The sequence below is a fragment of the Mobula birostris genome, chromosome 12 (genome assembly GCF_030028105.1).
Source record: "Mobula birostris isolate sMobBir1 chromosome 12, sMobBir1.hap1, whole genome shotgun sequence".
Lineage (NCBI taxonomy): Eukaryota > Metazoa > Chordata > Chondrichthyes > Myliobatiformes > Myliobatidae > Mobula > Mobula birostris.
This window is the reverse complement of record NC_092381.1, coordinates 84,066,856-84,093,898: the sequence shown is the minus strand read 5'-3', so window position 1 is coordinate 84,093,898 and position 27,043 is coordinate 84,066,856. Positions and strand designations below refer to the sequence as shown.

General features: G+C 41.6%; 1 protein-coding gene across 3 annotated transcripts in view; it reads right to left on the bottom strand.

Annotated features, from left to right (window-relative positions):
- Positions 1-27,043, bottom strand: part of suco (SUN domain containing ossification factor) — a 111,228-nt gene that overhangs the window by 54,458 nt on the left and 29,727 nt on the right. For all 3 annotated transcript variants that reach the window (XM_072274272.1, XM_072274270.1, XM_072274273.1), the window contains 7 exons: positions 13,027-13,117; positions 12,266-12,367; positions 8,258-8,400; positions 7,818-7,949; positions 7,449-7,629; positions 4,185-4,305; positions 3,585-3,706 (listed from right to left, as the gene is read on the bottom strand). In XM_072274272.1, the coding sequence (XP_072130373.1) occupies positions 3,585-3,706; positions 4,185-4,305; positions 7,449-7,629; positions 7,818-7,949; positions 8,258-8,400; positions 12,266-12,367; positions 13,027-13,117 (892 nt within the window). The remainder of the gene's footprint in view (positions 1-3,584; positions 3,707-4,184; positions 4,306-7,448; positions 7,630-7,817; positions 7,950-8,257; positions 8,401-12,265; positions 12,368-13,026; positions 13,118-27,043) is intronic.

Genomic DNA, 27,043 nt, shown 5'->3' with positions numbered 1-27,043 from the left:
TTTAATGTGACTGGTAACCAAGGTTAGAGGCTAGACTTTGTGTAATGACTAACTCAGTTCCTGACTTTTTAAAAGGCCTTTCTACAATCTAATAAGGTAAATCACAAGAGCAATGTGCTACTCTCAACTTGCTTGGATGAATGCAACTCTAATAGCATTTGTTGATCAAACACATTGAGGACAGACCAGCCTGACTGATTGGGACCCCATCCACCATGCTAAATATTCACTCTTGCAAAGTACATTGACAAACAGCCAATTGCAAGGAACAATAAATGCTAGCACAGACATTGATGTGACTTATGTACTAATATTGGTTATTCACTTTCAAGTTCCTTCCCTTCAAAGACATGTCACCATCGCAATTGATCCTAATTTGGTTGGTAAGAAATCCAATGTAAATCAAGATGACCACATTCATCAGAAATTATGAATACTTGAAAGTTCGAATTTCCATTCCGATCCCAGTTAGTCCAACAGAGATTGAGTATTGCTTTGAGAATGTTCTTTTCCTCATCTGGAAAGTACTTTTGAGCGCGCTTTTTTTTAAAAAAAAAGAGAAAACATTAAACTGCACCGCACAACCAAAACGGTTCAGTGCGATCTTTGCCACAGAAGAACTGGGCATCACAAGGACATGTGGAAGAATTCTGATCTTGTAAAAGCACACATACACATCCTTCATGTGGTAAATGATAATGGCTGAAGGGCAAAGACAATAGACAATAGGTGCAGAAGTAGACCATTCGGCCCTTCGAGCCTGCACCGCCATTCTGAGATCATGGCTGATCATCTACTATCAATACCCAGTTCCTCCCTTGCCCCCATAACCCTTGATTCCCCTATCCATAAGATACCTATCTAGCTCCTTCTTGAAAGCATCCAGAGAATTGGCCTCCACTGCCTTCTGAGGCAGCCCGTTCCACACCTCCACAACTCTCTGGGAGAAGTTGTTCCTCCTCAACTCTGTCCTAAATGACCTACCCCTTATTCTTAAACCATGCCCTCTGGCATTGGACTCTCCCAGCATCTGGAACATATTTCCTGCCTCTGTCTTGTCCAATCCCTTAATAATCTTGTGTGTCTCAATCAGATCCCCCCTCAATCTCCTTAATTCCAGCGTGTACAAGCCCAGTCTCTCTAACCTCTCTGCGTAAGACAGTCCAGACATCCCAGGAATTAACCTAGTGAACCTACGCTGCACCTCCTCCACAGCCAGGCGGTCCCTCCTTAACCCTGGAAACCAAAACTGCAGACAATACTCCAGGTGTGGTCTCACCAGGGCCCTGTACAAATGCAAAAGGATTTCCTTGCTCTTGTACTCAATTCCCTTTGTAATAAAGGCCAACATTCCATTAGCCTTCTTCACTGCCTGCTGCACTTGCTCATTCACCTTCAGAGACTGATGAACAAGTACTCCTAGATCTCTTTGTATTTCTCCCTTACCTAACTCCACACCGTTCAGATAATAATCTGCCTTCCTGTTCTTGCTCCCAAAGTGAATAACCTCACACTTATTCACATTAAACGCCATCTGCCAAGTTTCTGCCCACTCACCCAGCCTATCCAAGTCACCTTGAATTCTCCTAACATCCTCATCACATGTCACACTGCCACCCAGCTTAGTATCATCAGCAAACTTGCTGATGTTATTCACAATGCCTTCCTCTAAATCAATGACGTAAATCGTAAACAGCTATGGTTCCAATACCAAGCCCTGTGGCACCCCTCTAGTCACCACCTGCCATTCCGAGAAACACCCATTCACTGCTACCCTTTGCTTTCTATCTGCCAACCAGTTTTCTATCCATGTCAATATCCTGCCCCCCAATGCCATGAGCTTTGATTTTACCCACCAATCTCCTATGTGGTACCTTATCAAATGCCTTCTGAAAGTCAAGGTACACCACATTCACTGGATCTCCCGCGTCTATCTTTCTGGTTACATCCTCGAAAAACTCCAATAGATTAGTCAAGCATGATTTGCCCTTGGTAAATCCATGCTGGCTCGGCCCAATCTTATCACTGCTATCAAGATATGCCACTAATTCATCTTTAATAATGGACTCTAGCATCTTCCCCACTACTGATGTTAGGCTAACAGGGTGATAGTTCTGTTTTCTCCCTCCCTCCTTTCTTAAAAAGTGGGATAACATTAGCCATTCGCCAATCCTCAGGAACTGATCCTGAATCGAAGGAACATTGGAAAATGATCACCAATGCATCCACAGTTTCCAGAGCCACCTCCTTTAGTACCCTAGGATGCAGACCATCTGGACCTGGGGATTTGTTAGCCTTCAGCCCCATCAGTCTACTCATCACCGTTTCCTTCCTAATGTCAATCTGTTTCAGTTCCTCTGTTACCCTATGTCCTTGGCCCATCCATACATCTGGGAGATTGCTTGTGTCTTCCCTAGTGAAGACAGATCCAAAGTACTTATTAAATTCGTCTGCCATTTCTCTGTTTCCCATTGCAATTTCTCCTAATTCATTCTTCAAGGGCCCAACATTGTTCTTAACTATCTTCCTTCTCTTCACATACCTAAAAAAACTTTTGCTATCCTCCTTTATATTCCTAGCTAGCTTGCGTTCATACCTCTTTTTTTCTCCCCGTATTACCTTTTTAGTTAAGTTCTGTTGCTCCTTAAAAATTTCCCAATCATCCGTCTTCCCACTCACCTTAGCTCTGTTATACTTCTTTTTTAATGCTATGCTATCTCTGACTTCCTTTGTCAACCACTGTGGCCACTTTCCCCCCTTTGAATCCTTCCTCCTCTGTGGGATGAACTGATTTTGCACCTTGTGCATTATTCCCAAGAATACCTGCCATTGCTGTTCCACTGTCTTTTCTGCTAGGATATCCGACCAGTCAACTTTGGCCAGCTCCTCCCTCATGGCTCCATAGTCTCCTTTGTTCAACTGCAATACTGACACTTCTGATCTGCCCGTATCCCTCTCAACTTGCAGATAAAAACTTATCATATTATGGTCACTACCTCCTAATGGCTCCTTTACTTCAAGGTCACTTATCAAATCCTGTTCATTGCACAACACTAAATCCAGAATAGCCTTATCCCTGGTCGGCTCTCGTACAAGCTGCTCCAAAAATGCATCCCATAGGCACTCTACAAACTCCCTATCCTGGGGTCCAGTACCAACCTGATTTTCCCAGTTCACCTGCAGCATGTTGAAATCCCCCATAACTACTGCGACATTTCCTTTGCCACATGCCATTGTTAAATCCCTATTCAACTTGCACCCAATATCCATGCTACTGTTTGGGGGCCTGTAGATAACACCTATTAGGGCCTTTTTGCCCTTACTGTTCCTCAGTTCTATCCACACTGACTCTACTTCTCCTGATTCTATGTCCCCCCCTTGCAAGGGAATGAATCTCATTCCTCACCAACAGGGCCACCCCACCCCCTCTGCCCACCTTTCTGTCCCTTCGATAGCACGTATAGCACGTAAGACAGGGCAAACCCATCACCAACAGAAACACTAAAAAGGAGCCATAAAATAAAAGATAGAAAACACACTTACAAGTGGGGGGAAAAAAAGTCCTCGATTAAAACATGTAATACCTTTGCTTCTGGATTAGCAGCCAGAATTTTTGCTCCACATTCCACAGAGGCATAGTTATTGAAGTTTTTCTGTAGTTTTTTCCCAGAATGAAGCCCACTGCTAGACGTATGCAATGACTGACCTGAAAGAAAGCTGGATATTAATATTTTAACTTATAAAATCCAGGTTATTCTCTCTTTGGATTTTCAAGTCAAATTTAAGGCTATGGAAAATGTACTCTCCTGAATGAGTACAGGAATACAGGTAAAAGCTTACAAAGCATGTGTACTTAGTTCAGAGTTGATCAACATACAAAAAGTATTAACACTAAATCTAGCGATCCTTCATGGCAGATAATGTGGAATTAAGTTGTAAAAGGAATCAAATAAACATTTAACTAGGTGACCGAGTAACAAGCAACCAGACTGCAGCAACTCTTCTAATCCTGAGCACCTAGGAGGAGAATACAATTAAATTCAAGAAAAAATGCGTAATCTCCACATACAGAGTGGCAGAGGTCAGAATGGAACCCAGGTCATTAGAACAACCACTGTAGCATTATGACATCTCCTACATGTTCATATACTCAGGTAATCTCTCAATGATTGTCCAATGCGTACTTTTCTCCTTCTCTTCTTCCATGACTTTTTTTTTCCATTCATCAAATGAGGGAATATCTCCTGGATCTTTAGATGCAATCGAAGGATCTCCAGCATCTACTCCTCTTGGAACTTCAGTATTCTATTTGGGTCAAAAACAAAAGTTCGGATTCATATGATCTTGCATTTATTGTTAATACTTGACCGATTTAAAAAAGTGCTTCATTGTTTCAATCACAAGATTTTTGCAAGCATATGAGTATTTTTACTTAGTACTTTGCTGCAACTCCGAGGTCTGTATGCACTCCAAGCTCAATACCTCCCACTTGTGACCAAAAAAAATTGTGTTTACAATTTTCAGATACAAGTTTGAAACCTTTCCCACCAACTGAAACTTCTTTTGCCTCCTGGCAAATAACCCTCACATAATGCACGTATAATGAAGATGCACAAGAAAGCAAATTCTAGAAACTGGAGAAAAGACATTGAAGCTGCTGGAGGAACTGTAGCCTGACGCTGAGTTCCTCCAGCCACTTGTTATTTTTTCTTTCGAGATGATAAATTCCCTTCACAACAATCCTCCCCTCCCCCACCCATCCACTCGGTTAAATTGCTGCCTATAAATTGCTTGACAGTCACAGCATTAATTCCTTGTCAAACAAGTTTCCAAACTGGTTTACAACTTTTGGTCGTCTAACAAAATTTCTAGATAAAAGTGTGGAATTGAATTAAACAAACAACTGAAAATACCAAGTGCTACAGCAAGTATAATAGCATTGAGAGCTGGCATTTCACTAAATTGATTTAGAATGAAAGGTTTGTCTAATGAGGAACGATGAAGCAGTTTTGACCACCTGTACTCACTGAATTTTTAGTAGAACAAGAATTGAAAGCTGTAAGATTCCAAGGAAACTAGACAAGGTAGATGCTCAGTGGTTGTTTTCCCTGTTGGGGAAAATCAAAAAGACTAGGCATAGTTTCAGGATAAGACAAATGAAAGCAATTTCTTCTCTCAGAGGACCACTAATTTTTCCAACTCTCTACCCAAGACAACCGTGAAGGCAGAGTCATTAAATACATTCAAGATCATAAATTTTTCAACTAGTTAGTCAGGAAAGTTGACGAATGGTCAAAACTAGTTTAGTCACGATTCCAATGAATGTCAGAACCAAGCCCAAGGGTCACCAAGATCTACACCTGCTTCATATATTCCTGTTCAACTACATTGTCAGCTCACTTAAAGGACTGTCAGCCTTAAGGTGGAAAAAAAAACATACAATTTTTAACACATTCATTTAAAAGACAATATAGCATCAGAATTTGTTTGCAAAAATGGTCACAAACTCCAAGTAGAATCAATCTAAAGCTGTTTTAGTTTGGTTAAAAATATAAAGCTGAAACCAAGATACAGCAGTGCTAACAGGTACACGTAAAGATTATTTTAAAAATCACAAATTTACTGGAAAGACTCAAAAGGCACAAGTGTCTTGTGTATTTTTTGGAGACAGCATGTCACTTTCAGTCAATTAAACCAGTTTTGAATGACCCTGTTTTTGTGGTAAACAAATTTTCAACTCAATTCATCAAACATTACCAAGTGTACTCAAGGAATGTCTCCTGAACTACTTAAAAAAAATAACAGCCAATTTCTCACTGGTTAATATCGGGCAACTCAACTGACATGATAAAGAGAAAAATATTTCAGAATGGATAACATTTCAGCAATTAACATCTGCACAAATATTTGTTTGTAGTTATTAAAAACTTGGAAAATCCTGCCACTGTTCAATTTGAAGAATACCCCACAAAAAAAACACATTACGAAATGATCTTAAAGCTGTTAATCAAATTTAATTTATAACCCATTTCATTGATATTTTAATATTGGCTCACTTTACTGTTGAAGCTGAGTTTTCAAAAGCAATACACACAAGAGGAGCTCAGCAAGTTTGGCAGCATCTATGAAAGGACGGAGACACCAAGTGAATTTGAGGGCAGGATGGAAGGTGGTGGCAAGGTTGCTGAAATTGCTGAGCTCCACGTGGTACAAGAAGCAGTACCAATGCAGTCGTCAATGTAGCTGAGAAACTGTTGGGGAGCATTCTTGGTGTAAGCATAGAATATGGCTTGTTCAATGTTGCCAATGAAAAGGATGGGGCCCATGCAGGTGCCATAGCTATATGCTTGTCCGAGAGAAAGTGGGAAGAGCCGAAAGCAAAGTTTTTCAAGTTAAGAATCAGATCTGTCAAATAGAGGATGATGATGGCTAAGGGTAATTGGTAGGGTTTGTCATCAAGAGTTTTGAGGTCCTCCTGTCGGGGGGATGATGGTGGACTGGATATCTATGGTGAAAATGAGGCACATGGCTGGGGATCTGAAAGTACTTGATATGGTCATGACAGCAGGCAAAGCGTCACAGACATGGATGGGGAGGACTGAACAAAGGGGAACAAAATGGAGTAGAAACAGAAGAATACATGTTCAGTGGAGCAGGAGCTGGGAAAAACAATGGGCTAAGCAGGGCAGCTAGGTTTGGGGATTGTGACTCTGTCACCACGTGTGCTTGAAAGGCAAGGTTGGGATTAATGCTGTGATAGTGAAGAGCAGTGCATTCAGGAGGGCAAGGTTGAAATAGGATAGGGGAAGTGAGGTTGAGATGATGAATGTCCTCTTTACAGCCAGAAATGAAAGGGTCCAGAGTGCACGGTCCAAGAGGTGGAAGAAGGCTGAAGGAGTCATTGGTGAGGAGTGGGGAATCCTTGCTAAAGAAGTAGGCCCTGAAACAGAAGTGATGGATAGAACTCATTGAAGTGCAGGCAGAGGAGGCAAAACAATAAGGCCCCTACTGAGGACACAGCATTCTTCCTCAAAGAGTTAAAGGTCAGAAGTGATAGCGAAGATATGGCAGGGATTGGAGCTGTGATCGGTCAAAGGTAGAGGGTTGGAGAAGTCAAAGAGAGTCAGGTGAGAGGAATGAGGGCTTAGAGGAATGAAGGTAGGAAAATAAGGGGCAGGGGAGGTGTGAGACACCAGAGGTATGTGGGAGTGGTGATTGTAGAAGGAAGTAATACGACCCAGCAGTAGCATGAGAAATCTCAGTATGGAGGTGGCCTTTGCACTTTTTTTGGGAGGTGTGGGGTGAAGAACAAGATAATTGGGGAGAAAAGGCTTGTAAATAAGAATACACGCAACTTCTGGTTAAAAAATGAGTATACCCTAGATTGAAAATTCAATCAATAACAAAAAGAATCACATATAACAATGTTGTGCTGAAATAATTCTTACTTCTACCAAGTCTTCCTTTTGCAGAACTTGACTTTTGTTGGATTTTTTTTCTATTGCTGGCTTCTCTTTATCAGCTTCAGACACACTCTTTGGAATCTCAGAAAGAACGGGTTCAGAACTGGAATTAGGTACTTCTCCCTTGCCATTTGAAGATTCCCCATCATTAGATTTTTCCTGAGGGCTATAATAAAGAATCAAATGATTTCTAAATCCTTCATTCTACAGCCAGAAACATTACCATTAACTCATTTTCCGTATAAATTATAGTTATTCCTTACAATTCTATTTGTACTCATCAGGCACTGCACATCTAGCACCACAAAGAAAATAATACATCTTGCAAAACCACAAGCCTTGAAGAACACTCACCTTTCAGGTAGGCTGGTAGAGGACAGGGGCTTGCTTTGCGGAATAGCCTCACTGTCCCTTCCAGCTTCACAGTCAGCTTTTGACTGTTCATAGCTTATTATGGGAATATCATCACTGGAATTTTCTATTGCACTAAGAAAAAGAAATAATGACATTGATTAACGTTTCCTTCATTCAGATCTTCCTCAAACCTGCCTGAATAACCTTAAAGATAGAAACACATCCCAAACTAATCAAATATTAGTTTTAAAGGTATAAAAAAAACTTATTTTACAGGTACTTTAATTGTGATTGCTTCTCATATCCCTAAGAATTAATCCACATTGCGATTTCCATACCTTGCAGAAAATAATTCCATTAAAACGTCATATTTTGGTTATTTACATTTCAGAGGGTAATTAGTGACTCAGGTAAGTTGCAACATAGTGCAGAACACTTGCCTATGCTGAGAGAAGGTGTTTTCTGAGGTAGACGGACTGGAAATGTTATCAATATTAGCAGCTATGCTGCGAGGTGGTTCCACTTGTCCTACAGAACGCTCCAATCCAGGTTCAAGAAAATCAGACTTTTCAGACTTCACATGCTGTTTGTAAAGAAAATAGTTTTGTTAAAAAGTAAAATAATATGTTCTATTAAAAGTCTAATGTGGATGCAATGGACACTCAATACTCATCAATTCAAACACAATATCAGTATGTACTTAAAACACTGATTAACATATCATATTCTGTCAAGAAACTTATCAGCCACCGTGGCTCTGGCACAACGTGCCTGATTAGAGTTTGCAGACTAAAATCTTTCAAACATCAAAATACAATTTATGATGGATTCAATTTAAAACTAGATACCTTAAGACTTCTATTTTAATCCAAAACAATTTTCCATTTTCTGAATGCTGAAACAAATTGAGACGAGCCCTCTTACTTGTACAAATCTAGCTCAACTGGAGTTACTAGTTTCTAAGGTTGATTATAGTTGAACAATTCACAAAAGAACTAAAATTCATTTTTCGGATCCAGGCATTAGGCAAAGGCATCATTTATTGCCTATCTTTAACTATTTTAAGATGCTAGTCAGTTTCTTCAATTGTTGCTACTGGTGAAGGTATCCCTACACTGCTGTTGAATAGTTAATTCCAAGATTTGGACCTAGCTACTGCTGATACATTTTATAGTCAGAATGATGTGCATCTTTGAGAAAACCTGCCGATCATGATGTTCCCATATACCTGTTATCTTTATCCCACTTGATTGCAGAGTGCATTGATTGGGAGGTGCTGTATAATGGTCTGTGCAAGTTAACTATGTATTTTGTAGTGACAGACACCATAGTCATCATGCACCAGTGGTGGGGTGAATACTAGTAGGGCTGTTGGGGTACAATCAAGCAGGGCTACTTGGTCCTGTATGGTGCTAAGCAGCTTAAATTTCTGGTGCTCCACTCAGTCAAGTGAAGCACATTCCAGAATGTCTTGTAGATTACTTGCGAAAAAGCAAGCCAGTTTGCTGCAGGATACCCAGTCTCTTGTAACACCAGCACTTATATAGTGGTTCAGCCAGACTTCTCATTAATACTGATAACACCCTCACCCCACCTGAGATATTGACGGCGGGGTGCTTGACAATAGTAATACCACTGAATGCCTAGGTGGTTGGGCTCCCCCTTATTGGTGATGGTGATTGCCTGGTACTTTTATGAATGCTTCTTGTCACTAATCTGCCCCTCCGAATGTTATCAAATGAACGTAGGCCTGAGCTGCTTCATTTGCTAAGATGTGATGGGATAGAACCAATTATGGTTGAACACAACTCCGATGTTATTATGGAAGGAATGTAATCAACAAAATAGCTGGGCCAAGAGAACTGCCTCAAAACCTAGTGCAGTAAAAATGATTGACACTGATAATCACAACCATCTTCTGTTGTGCAAGCTATTATTCTAGACACTGGAATATTTACCTTTTATATTTCAGTTTGCCCAGGGCTCCTTGATGTCATGGTAATCACTATCACCTCACATATGATATTCAGCTCTGTAGTGCATGTTTGGATTATGGCCTGGTGCAAAATGATCCCGAACCCCAAAGTAGGCCTTAGCAATCAGTGCTATATAATGGTATTGTGGATAGCAGCTTCCACTTTGGTAGGAAGCAGAAAAGCTGAGCAATAATTAACTAGATTGGATTTATTTTTCCACAATATCAGTAAACAGTGTTAAAAGTGTACTAGAACAGCTTAGTTAAAGGAACCATTTGTTCGGCAGCATGTCTTCAATACTGCAGATGGAATGCTCTGTCTCTAATATATTCAATTCACTCAGTCATTTCTTCATATCACATGTAGTGGCTTGAATTAGCATAAACCGACGTGATGGCTTTGATATCAGCACAATCCAGATGGATAATCTATTTGGCATTTCTGGCTGAATATTGTTATGGCTGCTTTGAACTCCATTTTCCTCAAGTGGAGCAACCTTTTTTATTTATCAACTAACAGTGCAAATGGGAACAGTGGACTTATTGCTTATGGTTTTATTCTATTGCTTTTTAAATTTTAATTTCCTATTGCAGCAATTGAAAATACATCTTGTAAGACAATCTGCACACTATTTTAAGAACATCACAAACCTTAACTGTATGCCAGTTTTTTAAAATACATATATCTCAAAAAATTAACTTGAAAACCCACACTTCCAAACAATCATCCAAATCAGATACCATTTCGTGATTCTATCACATCTTTTTCAGTAAGTGGGAAAATTGGCTGGAACTCGCTAACAAAACTGACAGACCTTCCTCATATGAATTGCAGCAGTGAGAGAAGATGGAACTTTCACTCTCATACAAAATTAAGAACAGTCAATAAGGATTTTTGACAACAATACTCACTTTTTGTGATGACTCAAAGTAAACAAAAGGACTACAAAATCTTTTTCTACAATCAGGCTATGAAGAGTTAAAAATACACTCACATCCAAACTATGAGCCTTGACACGCAAGCTATTACTGGGCACTGTCACAATTAACTGGTTTCCCCATTCTGGACAAACAGCCATTGACTGCACTGGTTTATATGTGAATAATGGATCTTTTGTATAAGATATCAAAGAACATCCAAAGGTAGTTATTCAAACAAAATGTTCCTTCAAGAGGAGAACGTTGCAAATATTTATTAAAATTGTATGATGTAAAAAAAATTAGGGTAAACTTGTTTTTTAGAGGCAGGAATGAAATCTTGCATCAGCTGGACTCCTATATGATCCTATAAAATGACATGATTTTAGATCACCTACTGTCAAGTCAGTATTAAAAACATCTTTTCCAGTGTAAACAACACACATCAAAGTTGCTGGTGAACGCAGCAGGCCAGGCAGCATCTGTAGGAAGAGGTGCAGTCGACGTTTCAGGCCGAGACCCTTCGTCAGGACTAACTGAAGGAAGAGTGAGTAAGGGATTTGAAAGTTGGAGGGGGAGGGGGAGATCCAAAATGATAGGAGAAGACAGGAGGGGGAGGGATGGAGCCAAGAGCTGGACAGGTGATAGGCAAAAGGGGATATGAGAGGATCATGGGACAGGAGGTCCGGGAAGAAAGACGGGGGGGGGGGGGGGACACCCAGAGGATGGGCAAGAGGTATATTCAGAGGGACAGAGGGAGAAAAAGGAGAGTGAGAGAAAGAATGTGTGCATAAAAATAAGTAACAGATGGGGTACGAGGGGGAGGTGGGGCATTAGCAGAAGTTAGAGAAGTCGATGTTCATGCCATCAGGTTGGAGGCTACCCAGACGGAATATAAGGTGTTGTTCCTCCAACCTGAGTGTGGCTTCATCTTTACAGTAGAGGAGGCCGTGGATAGACATGTCAGAATGGGAATGGGATGTGGAATTAAAATGTGTGGCCACTGGGAGATCCTGCTTTCTCTGGCGGACAGAGCGTAGATGTTCAGCAAAGCAGTCTCCCAGTCTGCGTCGGGTCTCGCCAATATATAAAAGGCCACATCGGGAGGACCGAGTTGCTATTGCAATTTAATATTTCAAGGCAAAATATTTTCAAGTCATCAAAAATCGTGCCTGTTCCAGCTATAGATACTGTACTATTTAATCTGCTTCATCCTTCCAGCAAAAAAAATGTTCTTCTCTTCCATCAACACTTTACTAGTACTGCAATGTTATCTTTCCAACTTCTCATGCTTCGTGTCATCAGCACAAAGTAGCTTCAGCAAATATTTCACATGGCTTTTGCAATGACAGCCACTATCACAACAATAAAAGGCTATGAATTAATAATCCACTTAACAGTTTTACTCAAATAGCAGGAATGGTAAACTTAAAACATGCAAATATCTAGGTAGGTACTGTTTTGCCTTTAGAGCCACTGGACTTCATGCAAATAGTAAGTCACATTTCACAAATGAAAACTTGTAGATAGCATATCAACTTATATAAATCTTAACCTGATGGCTTGCTTTTGTGTACTCTTCTGGCAGGGGATCTAGCTGTCCGCCAATATCTGAACGTTTCACATCTGTGGATTCATCAGTTGTATCCTGCTTGGGCTAGATGATATTAAAATGTAACTTGAAGTTAAATGGAATTCTGACAGTTAATCTAAACAAATGGTAATAAAACAATAGAATTACAGAAAGTACACTTAGTTCATGCCCAAGTAAAATCTGCAAAAGAAGATCCAGGCAGTAGAAATGAGATGCTTCAGAAGACTCCTTGGCATCTCCTATACAGACCAGGTCTCAAACAGTAAGATACAAAGAACCATCATCCAGCACAAGACATTACGAAGAGTGACTGTCCACAGTAAAGAAGAGGAAACTGAGATGGTACGGCCACATAACAAGATCAAGTGGACTCTCAAAGACCATTCTTCAGGGAACAGTTCAGGGGAAAAGAAAAAGGGCAGGCAGAGGAAGAAACTGACAGACAACATTGCAGAGTAGATCGGAGAGGAGCTTTGCCCTCAACCCAGGCACTCACTCACGACATAAGAGACGAAGGCAACTGGTGCAGCGCTCATCTGTACAACACCCCTACGACCCAGACAGGTACAGGATCCATAAATGTAAAAATGACGAATGTAATTACAGCGTCACCAATTGCCAAAAATATTTATTGGAAACTGAAGGATAAGAGGACATTTTACCTTCCAACATCTGAGCTTGGAAAAAGTACAAATCTTATTGTGATCCTTAAAACCTCTTACCTTTTTTTCAAAGTGCTCATTTTGTGCAACATGTGTTACTGATGAGGAACTCTCCTGCTGCCCAGTACAACCTACATGCCAATGAGGGCACCTGTCAATGCAGAGAAATGTTCATGAGCAACATAAAGTGGCACTCAGAATTATCATTTTGTGAGTAGCACAAAGTAATCTGCAACATTTATGAGCAACTTGCCCAAGTACAGCTTTCAACACATATTTTGGCAATAACCCAGATCCCCCCCCTCATCAGGTCAATTATCAGACTGCTCACTTGACTAAATGAGCAGAAATTTCCCCAAGTTTACATTTAAAACCATATCAATCGTCATTCTTTAGTTTGTGCTGGAACACTTCCATACACACCCCAGACTCACCATCAGCAATAAAACAAAATTCATTTCAAAATTGTAATGAAACAATAAACAATCCACTCACAAGGTTTTACTCAAAAGTAAAGACGACAAATATATCATTTAAACTTTTTCTTTAAAGCTCATCACCACCCCCAAACAACTTCACGTAAATCGCCAACATCTAACATCAGGACCACAAACCCACACTTCAACTAAAGCATTAATTTAGAAAAAATAAACGGAATAGAATGAAGGGAAGACAAAAGGGAGAAAAATACCATGCTGTAACTTCAGAATAATCCCTTAGTTATGCATTGACAATAGAATCAAAGTTTCCAGACTATGAATAGAGACATTGGATTAACACAAAGCCAACAGTGGACTTGAAGCTGACTAGAATGTTTTCTAAATTCCTGAATATTATTTTGTTTCAGGAAAATGCATACATCAGCAAATCCAACTGCCTGGTTTCTCTCCAAGTAAAACACTGTCCTTACGCCACCTTGCACAAGATACTCATTTGACATGGGAGACACAAAGCACAAATCTAAAGCAGAGTTGGTAATTGGGTTATACACATTGGCATATGCACTGTGATACAATGGAATGCTTTCATTTGTACATTAAACTAGACAGATAACTCCATACACAGGTACATCAAGTATAAAAGAGAAAAACAGAATGCAGACTATAATGTTATGGTGGAGAAAGTGCAGTGCAGGTAGACAATAATGGCGAGGGCCATGTCTAGGTAGACAGATCAAAGGCTCATTTTTAATCATATAGAAGATCCATTCAAAATAGTCTTATGACAACAGGACAGAAGCCATCCTTGAGCCTCATGGTGAACGCTCTCAAGATTTTGCATCGTCTCTCTGATGGGAGGAAGAACAGGAAGCAGGATGACCAGGGTGGAAGGGATCCTTGATTAGGTTGGCTGCTTTTCCATGGACAGAGTCATGATTGGAAAGCTGGTTTCCATAATGCTATGGGCTATGTTCACAACTCTGCAGTTTCTTGGATGCCCTTGATAGCATTCTTAGCGCAGTGCATCTGTAAATATCCGTGAGAATCATCAGGGACATGCCAATTTTCTTAGCCTATTGAGAAAGTAGAAGTGCTATGTAATTTCCAGCTGCATCATCCGTTAATCTCCTTTTCCATTCTTCGGTATCAGTGAATCACCAAAATTGAATGACTTCGACATCAACTTCCTCAATCCATGAGACCTCCTCTTCCATTTTCCCTGTGAAACTAGATACTACTGTCACAGGAACACGATGGGCAATCTGCACTCCATGTCTTAAGGTAACATCTTTTCCTAAGGTGTTCCTGATAATCACCATCATCCTGTTTGCATAGACAGCTGAAGATTTCTGCAGTTCAGGTCTCACCAGCACTCCTGCAGGCAAGCATGACTCTTCCTCCTGATCATCAGGAGCATCCACCTGAATGATCGAGGCATTGGGCACTCCGGAAAATTTGGGGGCTCCTTTCACTCCAGGACACAACAATGACATGCTTGGACTGATGTACTACACAGTTACTAGCTTCCGCTCATCATTCTGCTTAGGAAGAACTTGAACCTTCTCAAGGGCAGCTCTGAACAAAGGGTGAATGGATAAGGTTTTCAAAAAGTGCTCTCCATTTCTCTCCTTGGATGCTCCCATGAGCCTCGTCACAATGGAAGTATTCGTTCCCACAAAAATGGAAGCTATTCAGCAGCGTTCCTCTGCATTGTAAGTCGTACAGGTGGGTCTAGATTTCCACTGGATGTGTCACGTTTTGCTGAAACATTAGCAGACATCCATCGAGTTAGCTCAGCTTGAAGATTTTCCACCTCATTCTTCTAAAGCTCTTTCTCTGTGGCATCAAGGCTCACTTTAGCAGAAGCTACCACTGAAGATACAACTGCTTTTGGAAATGCTCCACTTCTTAATCATGTTTTCCTCCTGAGTAACTTGGTAAAAGATGGAGGGTGCATCTTGCGCATCATTTGAATACACTGTTACATACCTTTTGGGTATCCTGTGACTATCTTATGACCATGATGTAATTGAATATCTTGTGAGCATGATGTAATGGTCTTGTGATGGTGGGGTGATGTAATTTTCCCGCCAGTGTGAGATCACGTGAAGACATGTTCCCAACAGAAATATAACGGGAAACCCCTGTTGTTACGCAGTTGATTTGTTAATTCGTCAGTTACTCCGTTATGCTGCGTATTCGTCTCATGATGGAGTTTCGTTTTGAAGTGGAGTTTCGTTTTGAAGTGGAGTTTTACTTTCTATTGTAAGTCTAGTATTGGAGAGTGAAGACCTTACTAAAGTATGGGAACCTGAACGATTGAGTAAAGTTGGTCTCGTTCCGTAGTTTAATACAAGATCGACCTTATTGAATCTTCATTCAGAAATAGTGGCCTGCATCTGAGATAACCCCTGTAAGATCAGGAAGGTTTGTGCAGTGTTTATTCACCAGGGAAAAGGTCAGTTCCTTTAAGCCGTTTTATTTCCTTCGTCGTGAATCCTTTGAACAGAATCAGCAGTAAGGTCACGTCTTCGAAGAAATCCGTTTCCAGAGAAGTCTCACTTTAAGACTGTGTTCCAATTTACCACTTTAAGAACTGTTCCAGAGTTTCCGTATAGCAGTTAACTTCCAGTTAAGTTAGTCGTTTGAATACTTTTCACTATTGTTGAGCAGAGTTTAATAAATGTTTATGTTTGTTTTTAAAACCTGACTCAATGCTATATTCATTGTTGTTGGTCACGTGACAACAGAGCAATCATGTCATGTGACAGCTTGCCATTCACAACTTACCCCAACCTCAAGCAATTCTTCTGAGACAGCTAAATGCCCTTTTTGTGGGACAAACAATGTAGCAGTTTCTCCAACCTGAAAAGGAAGGCAACTTCTCTCCATCCCCCTAGAATGAGTGCCTGAATTTCGTCCTAAAATCTGCTGTACTTTCATCAGTGCTGAAAGCATCTTCTAGAGCTTGCAGGTAATTAGCTGCCTTTAGGAACCTCACTATATCAACCGTTGGACCCTTTGAACTCTCCATGTCTCCTTTTTCATATTATCTGAGCACTGCCACTTATCTATTAACTGAGATGTCTGCTCCACCCAAGCCACATATTCCCCATCAGATGTGAACTTAACTCCAGAGAACACCCACAGCCTACGATAACTTTGGCATTTATCAACCAGTGATGTAATAGTCAAAACAAGAAATAGAATTTTCGCCAACCGCTGAAAGACCTATTAGACCTTTCACATGAGACAACTTTCTCATTTCACAGAAACAAAAACAACTTGTCTTTAAAGTCTTCACCCTCAGCTATATGCCCCTCTTCTCTCAAAATATGGACTACGCATGACCACATCTCTCCACACTGCACCTTTCAGGCAGTGCAATTTCAGTTATGTCACTGCTAGTCTGGACTAACGTGACATCCTTACCAGCTGATTGGACAAAATGCCGTTACATCAATGCAACCGTTCCAACATCTATTAGAGGACTCAGCACTCTCAGTAGCAGTTCGTCAGGAATTTGGACATCCACCCCACTCAAACACAAACATTATTTGTAGTAGATAACTGCTTTGAATCACACCAACCCTTTATCCCTGCAGCATCCACAATAAAGTACCTTAATCACTTTCCTCAACACAAGCCCAACCACTGGCTTAAACACAAACAGCAGTCACACAGCATCTGAAATCCTGGACGAGTCCCCACAAATGTAACTCTCTCACCAGAGCTTATACACAAACTTGGCTCATTAGCTAACTCTACTAATACACGTCTGGGGTTGAAATGATCTGGGGCTCAACCAAGTAGGAAGCTCGATTTTAACGAATCAGACAGCCAAAAAAACAGCTCATGCACCCCAAATTATAAAGGAAGTATATTTACCAACCTCAGCTTCATCCAGCTAAAAGGAAAAAGAAAATAAAAGGGCCAAAAACAATTCAACCAATCCAATTAACACATAACCACTGGAGCTCATAATGGAGGTGTATCTCTTACTTTGCACTGGATCAGCACCTGCCACATTCCACACTTCCCTTTTAATCCATCTCAAACAAACTGGCTCTCTCTCAGGCGTACTGTCTCTTCCTCCTTAGATCCATTCATCTTCACAAAGCACTTCCTGCAACAGGGACTCTCCTTCCAATGGCATTCATCAGCATCTTCCCTAGAGCCCCGCTCCGTAGCCCTCATCAAAAAGGCCCTAAACTAGACTACCATCCTTCAGAAAACTCTACCCCACACACGCTCTAGAACCTTCTCACAACCACAATCCTAACTGGCTGACTCACATTCCTAAGCTGTACAACACGAGTCCTTATCTTAGCCGAAAGCAAAACACTTTCCAGCATGGCACACTGCTTTTACAGAAAACTGCTAATATAAACAACCTCACAGCATCTCAACCCGGACATTACAGAAGCTTGTCAACATTTGAGATGACGTGTGTGATGAGAATACACATAAATTAAGATGTTTGCTGGCCTGGGCTAGCAACAGTGGCATCAGCAGTTGGTCTGCCACCTGTCCTCAGGGGAGGGAGAGATAAGGCACACAATGAAGCAGCATTTGGAGGTGTTAATGAAGGAGCCATCAGTCTGGGTATTGTCAAGAGCGGCTCCTCCTTTGAACCCTGAACTGTTTGAAGTGATGGACAGGCGATCTGGAGATGTGTAATGAAGGGACGGGAGAGAGAGCTGTCTAGAGCGGCTCCCCCTTTGAACCCTGAACTGTTTGAAGTGATGGACAGGTGATAGCCCAGCAGGGGGATAAAAAGGGACAGGTTCGCTAAGGCAAGTCACACACGACACCCGAGGTAACGAGACCCTGGAAGCAGTGCGCCTCTCACAAGTCGGTGGGAAGTACCAGACCATAAACGCACAGGGTGGAAAGGTACGATCAGCGGGAACCCGGTGTGTGTCCACCTTCACTTGGGTGCCGGGTTCACTGCAGAGGATCGACCGCATCTGGAGGAGGGGTCACAGTCGGTGACCTCAGGTGACATCACAAAGGACCCACCCGAAAGCTGCTTGTGAGCAATATCGCCGGTCTGTGAGTGGAAGCCGTTCTGAATGATCAGTCGTTCTCATTCTCTCTCTCCCTCCCCCCACGTTGTCCATCGCCATGGCAACGATTACTGCGAACTGAACTAAATTGGACTGAACTTTGTGTCACTTTGAAATTGGTCATTTACCCCTAGACAACGATAGAGCTTGATTGATGCTGTTATCTTAATTCTGTGCACATGTGTTTATCATTGCTGAACTGTTGCATTTATTATCCTTTCGATTACTGTGTTGCTTGTTTCTTTAATAAAACTTTCTTAGTTCTAGTAATCCAGACTCCAACTGAGTGATCCATTTCTGCTGGTTTGGCAACCCAGTTACGGGGTACGTAACACGTGCCAAATCTTCACGTGTACTTAAAGAAAAAGTAGGTGGCTCCATGTTTCCTTTATGTTGAACCAGTCCAACCTGTTTTAATTGAGCTAGTTTTATTGATTCGATAGGTTTCAATTAGGTCACCCTCATTCTTCTGAATTCTAGTGAATACAGGCCCAGAGCCAAATACTCTTCCTATGACAAGCCGTTTAGTCCTGGAATCATTTTCGTGAACCTCCAGTTTCATCACAACCTTTCGAAGATAGGGTACTGAAAGAAATGACAGAAGTTATCATAGAGGCATTGGTGATGATTTACCAAAAAATCATCACCAAAGCCTCTAGACTCTGGGCAGATCCCGGAGGATTAGAAGACGGCAAATGTCATGCCACTGTTCAGAAAAGGATGTAGGCAAAAGGCAGTTAACTATAGGCCAGTTAGTTTAACATCTGCAGTTAGGAAATGCTTGAAATTATTCTTCTTCTTCGGCTGTCCATCGATTTCGATGTTGACTGAGGCCTGGGCAAGGTTGTATGGAAGACTGACAGTTACCCATGCTGCAAGTCTCCTCTCTCTAAGCCACCGATGTTATCCAGACCTTCAGATCACTAGACCGATGCCTTAACCGCTTGGCCACGTGCCAACACTTGAAGCTATTAAACAAATAGCAAGGCATCTGGAAAGAAATGGATCCATCAGGCAGATGCAGCATGGATTCAGGAAAGGCAGATCCTGTTTGATAAACTTACTGGAGTTCTTTGAGGACATTAGATTAGATTCAACTTTATTGTCATTGTGCCGAGTACAGACACAAAGCCAATGAATTAGCATCTAACTAGAAATGCAAAGGGAGTTATTTACAAAATAACTGCGAATAAGAAGTGCTACAGCACACAAATATAAAAGTACTGAGACAGTACAATATGGCTGCAATACTGCTTAGCACTGTGATGTGAGGTTCAGCAGGGTCACAGTCTCAGAGAAGAAGCTCTTCCTGTGCCTGCTGGTGCAGGAGCGAAGGCTCCTGTAGCGTCTACCAGATGGGAGAGAAGTAAAAGGTCCATGGTTAGGGTGAGACGCATCCATGATAATGCTTTTCGCCCTGTCTAGGCAGTGTTTATAATGAGTACAGTGGATAGAGGGGAACAGATGTACGTAATTTGGATTTCCAGAAAGCGTTTGATAAGGTGCCACAGAAAAGACTTATCCATAAGATAAGGACGCATAGAGTTGGGGGTGATGTATTAGCATGGTTAGAGGATTGGTTAACTAATAGAAAGCAGAGTTGGGATACTTGAGTGTTACTCTGGTCGGCAATCAGTGGTGAGCGGTGTGCCAGGGGTCTGTGCTGGGCCCACACTGTTCACAATATACATTAATGATCTAAAAGAGTGTAGTGTATCTAAGTTTGCTGATGATACTAATCTGAGTGGAAAAACAATTAAGCAGAAGATACGGAGAGTCTGCAGAGATATAGAAGGTTAACAGAGTGGGCAAGGGTCTGGCAGATGGAGTACAAAATACTCTACCAACACCCCTTATCAGGTGGTTTCTCCCATGCACCGTGTAAAAAACTTAGTAACTTAAAAAAAATTTGAACATTAATATTTAGCAAGAATGGGCACAAAATGTATACAGCCTGAAAAGAATGTTATGACCTGTACTAGGGAAGTATATGATATTGAAGAGTATTGGTCCCCAATATATAGACATTAGCTCTAGAAAGGCAATGTGGCAAATGCAGAGAAACCGGATAATATTCAAGAAGAAAGTATGTCAGACTTAGGGATATATACATTCTCACACCTTTCTGATTTAATTGCACATCAGGCATTGTAAAATTTAACTTATGTATTTTTAATTAAACACTAAGGATGCCTTTTACTCTTGACAAAACATTCTACCTGAAATATGTAATTCAGATACCACATACATGGGCTGGTTAGGAGATGCGAGATGAAATGAAAAATGCCACAAAGTATTTTGTTCATGACTGTACAGGAAGGGATCCTGTGACTTGGGAGCAAAACTTGTGGAAGACCTAGGTGGCATAACATTTCCATCATTACAACCAACAATTTCTGTAGAAATTAGGGCTGAAATATATTAATTTCAAGAATTGTTCTTGTTACCAGAAGTTCAGATAGCTCTGGCAAAATAACAAGATTAGAACATAAACGGCACAAGTCTTCATCATCCTTATATGCCCACGCCAGCTGACACAATCCAATTCACCCTCTAATTTTACCTTTAACCTTGTCTCTACACAGCTCCTGTAGCTTAATGGAATGCTGTAAATTATGAAGATCCTTAATTACTTGTGTCACATTGAATCTGTTTTAAAAATGACAAAATAAGATGTATGGACTGGATTTCCAGTAGCACTTCAAAAATACATTAATACTCAGTCCAGATTAAGAGTTTACACTCAAAATGTCAAATGTCTATTTCCCTTCACAAACGCCGCCTGATCTGCTGAGTTGCAGCTGCTCTTCTTTTGGTCCAGATTCCAATCTCAGTAGTCTCATGTCTTCACACATTTTGGAACATGCTTGTGGTTTCTAGTTTGCATCTACTCAAGACTGATTACCAACAAACTTGACGCAGCCTGCTCTGTTTCAAGAAAACATCATTAAATGATCAGCACAGTGTGTACAGGAAATGATCCAGAGCTTTAAAGCTCTTCTCCCCAAATCACTCACAATCCACGCAGATTTTTAATTCCACCATCTGCCAGAATTCAGCATTCCCACAAGGGCAAGGCCCACAAAAAAGGCTGCTTTCAGTGCAACCTTTGACCGCACAGGACTGAAGAACATTCATTTAAAGCATGCTTACACTCACCTAATCTAATGATCCAGCCCATTGAACAGCTTGATGCTCCATAATAGAGTACAGCTCAACAACAATATTCTGCCCTGGCAGTCCCAGCTGTGGTGAGCATGATCACTGACGTGGCAAGTCTATAAATAGCTTAATCAGACAAGACAACTTTATAACCAATTCAAGTCTCACTGGACTTCACAACACATTTCAAATTGGCCTGCAGAAACATATGGAATAATCTACAAAAAAAAAGGTTGCTTCCATTTGGGACATTATAGATGGCACCATAGGGAATTTGACATTAGGTTCAAGGATGCCTGCAGGTTCAATCAAATAAAGATGCATCCTGGAAATATATTCTTCCCACCACTTTATCTCTACAGAATACTGAGGAAGAAAACCACCTCAGTGCAAGTAGAGGAAGCTGAACTATCACCTGCTTGGATCTGACACCAAAGTTTTGAATCACTACTGGCTGTGCCAACTATTTCCCATTATCTAAGCCAGGATACATGATAACCAAATGTGCAAAACACTGAGACAATATCTTCGTATCTTTGGAAAGTTATACCCCTCCAAAAATATTTTACACTAAATGATCAGTTGCAGGTGCTTTAACAATAGATTATCCTTCATGTAGAACCTCAAGGTGCAGAAGGGCATGATTCAGCCTGCAAGTCAGAAGGCTAACATTGAATATTCTAGAAGTGGAGTCTTAATGTTGAAATGTACCCATGGGAACACATAACACTGCATTGTGACCAGCAATTGGTCTGAATAACTTGCCAATATGGAAAGAGAATAGCAGATGAAAAGAATGCAGAGGGAATTTATCCAAGTCATGTTCTAGGCACACCCATCTTATCAGATGGCCAACAACATCAGGGTAGCATCTTTAGGTTGAGAAAGTTAGGCTGAATGTTTAAATTAGCATGGTCAGTTCGGGAAAGGGCTGCTGGAGTGGTAGACAGATGCATGCACACTCCACATTAAACAGGTCACTAGTATATAACTATATTTAGAATGCATTGAGTAGTGTTTTTCATTTGCATACTATTAATAGGAAATGGAAGGAAAACAGTAGGAAATAGTTAGCCACTATTTGGAGAAAGACAAAATTAAGTCCTATAAGGCTGAGCAGCTGGCACCAACAGCTAATATACAGCTGCATGAGATTAGAAACAATGCCCCACTGTGGTACCTGTCCACCTTGTTCTCTATTGAGAGTCATGGTCTCACCAACAGGAGTAACTTATGAAACTTTATCAGCTCAGGGGATCTCCCATCCACTGCTACCAACCTTACAGTTCCCACACCCCGCACCTCCCCTTTTTACCTCCTACCCAAGATCCACAAACCTGCCTGTCTAGGTAGACCCATTGTCTCAGCTTGCTTCTGCCCCACCGAACTCATTTCTGCATACCTCGACAAGGTTTTATCCCCCTTGTTCAATCCCTTCCCACCTATGTTCGTGACACTTCTCACGCTCTGAATCTTTTCAATGATTTTAAGTTCCCTGGCCCCGACCATGGATGTCCAGTCCCCATATACCTCCATTCCCCACCAGGAAGGTCACAAAGCTCTCCGCTTCTTTTTGGATTCCAGACCTAACCAGTTCCCCTCTACCACCACTCTCCTCTGTCTAGCAGAAATAGTCCTTACTCTTAATTTCTCCTTTGGCTCCTCCCACTTCCTCCAAACTAAAGGTGTAGCCATAGGCACCTGTATGGGTCCCAGCTTGGCTTTGTGGAACAATCCATGTTCTAAGCCTATACTGATATCTGTCCCCCACTTTTCCTTCGCTAAACCGATGACTGCATTGGTGCTGCTTCCTGCATGCATGCTGAGCTCACTGACTTCATTTACTTTGCCTCCAGCTTCCACCCTGCCCTCAAGTTTACCTGGTCCATTTCCGACACCACCCTCTCCTTTCTAGAACTTTCTGTCTCTACCTCTGGAAACAGCTTATCCACTGATGTCTACTATAAGCCTACAAACTCTCATAGCTACCTGGACTATTCCTCTTCCCACCGCCTCTTGCAAAAATGCCATCCCCTTCTCACAATTCCTCCGTCTCCGCCGCATCTGCTCTCAGGGTGAGGCTTTTCATTCCAGGACGAAGGAGATGTCCTTTTTTAAAGAAAGGGGCTTCCCTTCCTCTACCATCAACACTGCTCTCAAACGCATCTCTCCCATTACGCACATCTGCTCTCATTTCATCCTCCCGCCACCCCACTAGGAATAGGGTCCCCTTTGTCCTCACCTACCACCCCACCAGCCTCCGGGTCCAACATATAATTCTCTGTAACTTCCGCCACCTCCAACGGGATCCCACCACTAAGCACATCTTTCCCTCCCCCCCCTTTCTGCTTTCCACAGGGATCACTCCCTACGGGACTCCCTTGTCCATTCGTCCTCCCATCCCTTCCCACCGATCTCCCTCCCGGCACCTATCCTTGTAAGCAGAACAAGTGCTAAACATGCCCTTACACTTCCTCCCTCACCACCATTCAGGGCCCCAGACAGTCCTTCCAGGTGAGGCCATACTTCACCTGTGAGTCAGCTGGGGTGATATACCGCAGGGTTCCCGAACCCTTTTTTGCACCGCGGACCGGTTTAATATGGACAATCTTCTTGCGGACTAGCCGACCGGCGGGGGAGTCTTTCACAGTTAAGATTGCCAACTTTCTCACTCTCAAATATGGAAAAAAAAGTAGCAGTCAAATCCTGGGACACTTTACAATGACTACCATGACCATGAAGCCTTGCGCGGGCACCGGTGTGCGCATGCGTGAAGTGCGCATGTTGTTAGAGTGGATTTCTTTTTGGGTAGATGATTTGTTCACACTTAAATTACTTTGGCCACCAGAATTCTATTTTAACTGTTTGACAAAGGACTGTGGATTGAGTCCACCACAATGGGCTTCCTAAAAGGTGTGAATACCAGATACTTCTGGTGCCTGATGCTGTAGCTTCGAAGGCAGTATGATCTATACATTATAAATATTAATTGTCTTCTATGTTAGCACGTAAAATGCCAAATAAATGTATTGTGGATTGAACTGAAGGCTGTGGATACCAACCCAGACATGTTGGCGTCAGAAAGGATGAAATCCGAAGGTGTGATGTTTGTATGTAACTTCAAAAGGAAGCATTGTCTATGCATTGTCTGTAACTTTTTAAGTAGTGATTGCCTTTGTGTTTAGCATATAAATATCGAGCCCACATTTAGCTAGCAGACCTTTCTGCGGAAAGCGTCTCCGTCCATAAGATGCCTACTGTACCTTGTTGTGTTGAATAAAGAAGCTGCTTTGTATCTACCAGTGACTCTGTCTCTCCGGTAATTTCATCCACGCTACAACACATGTAATGTGCGCATGCGCGTACACGCCAATTTTTCCCCCACAAATCGATTTTGCCTTCATCTTCCCGGCTATACTGTACATACATTATTTCTACTTTGTATAGGATGTGTATTTATCATATCATTCCTGCTTTTACTATATGTTAAGTGTTATTTATTTTCCGTTTTGTGTTATTTGGTATGATTTGTTAGGTTTTTTTTGGGTCTGGGAATGCTCAAAATTTTTTCCCATAAGAATTAGTGGTAATTGCTTCTTCGCTTCACGCCATTTCGGCATGAAAGGCTTCATAGAACGCTCTACCTTAGCCGGGGGGGTGGGGGGGAGGAGAAGAGAAATACGGGACAAAGGCGGTCCCATATGGGTCAAATGAATTTAGCCCAATACACAGGATGCGCCAGCTAATACGGGATAGTTGGCAACCCTATGTTCAACCTGCTCCCCTGATTGGATGGCTCACATTGCAAAGCACCTGTTATCTCTAACCATAACCCACACTCTGCTTCTACAGAAAGACCATTATGTTAGCAGTGAAACCTTTACCAGGGTGTTACACTTAAGAAAGGAACGATAATCAAGACAAGCTGTTTCTAAGCAAAACTTGCAAGGAGATAAGGGACAATGGGTTTACTGCTGGGATATCTCCAATCGCACACAGGGCGGCTAAGCAGATACCAGAGCTGGCCATTGCCATAGCAAAAGCAATAACAGGAACTCAGGCCAACGAATAATTAGGCCAGGCCATTGTAGCCCACCAGATCCAAGTGAAGGGGAAAAAACCTCAATGTAGACTCACTGAGGAGCAGTGCATATGCATTGGATTGTGGTAACCTGTAGTAATAATAATGAATTGCACTCTTTCCCCAAGCATACAATGCCTTGTAAAAGTATTCAGTCCCCAACCCTTTGTTCAAATAACAACCAGGGATTTTATCAATTTAACTGAGAATTTTTATTTGTGAATCACATGCTTGTTTTTCAATTTTGAGCCCAAAAAACAGAAAATTATGAACCATGAAAAACTAAAAATTCAGAAACTGCAAGGTCAACAGTTCATCCCCCTTTGCTCGGTACTTGGTTGAGCCACCTCTTGCAGCGATTACAGCCAATAGTCTTTTTGGATAAGTCTCTATTAGTTTTGCACAACATGATGATTTTCCCATTCCTCCTTGAAAATTTGCTCAAGCTGTGCTAGGTTAAGTGAGGAGTGGCAGTGGACAGCAACAGTGAGACCTTGCCGGAGATGTTCAATGGGTTAAGGTCAGGATTCTGACTGGGCCACACAAGAACATAAATTCTCTTCATTCGAAGCCACTTGATGGTTGCTCTGACAGTGTGCTCTGGGTTACCGTCCTGCTGAAAAACAAACCTCATACCCAGTTTAAGCTTTCTGGTAGAAGCTATCGAGTTTTTAAATCCAGGATCTCTCTGTATTTAACAGCATTCATCTTCCCATCAATTCTGACCAGATTTCCAGTCCTTGCTGCTGAAAACCATGGCATGGTGCTACCTCCACCATACTTTACAGTAGGGATGGTGTCACCAAGCAGACTTATTATTAGTTTTTTTATATATAAAATTATATATTAGATTTATACCACACATACCACTTACGTAGAGGCCAAAAAGTTTCATCTTAGTTTCATCCGACCACAAGACCTTCTTAAACATCTTTACAGCATAATCTAAATGATGCTTTGCCAAGTCTTTACAGGCAAGAATGTGCTCTTTATTTTTAAGCCCAGGCTTCTTCCTTGCCACTCTTCAATAAATAACCATTTTGTGCAAGGCCTCGGGGATTGTGGAGCCATAAACTTCATCTCCAGTTGCAGCCAATGACTTCTGCAGCTCACGCACTGCTGGTGACACAGTAGCCTCTCTTACATTCTTCTCCTGCGATTAAGTTTAGAAGAGTAGCCTGACCTAGGTAGTGTGGCTGTAATTTCATGATGGGCTGCACTGAGCCCCAAGGTATGTTTAGTGCCTTTGAGAGTCTTGGATCCTTCCCCAGATTTGTGCAGATTTGCAAATTTCACCTGAGAAAAGTTAGCATAGCAACGACAAA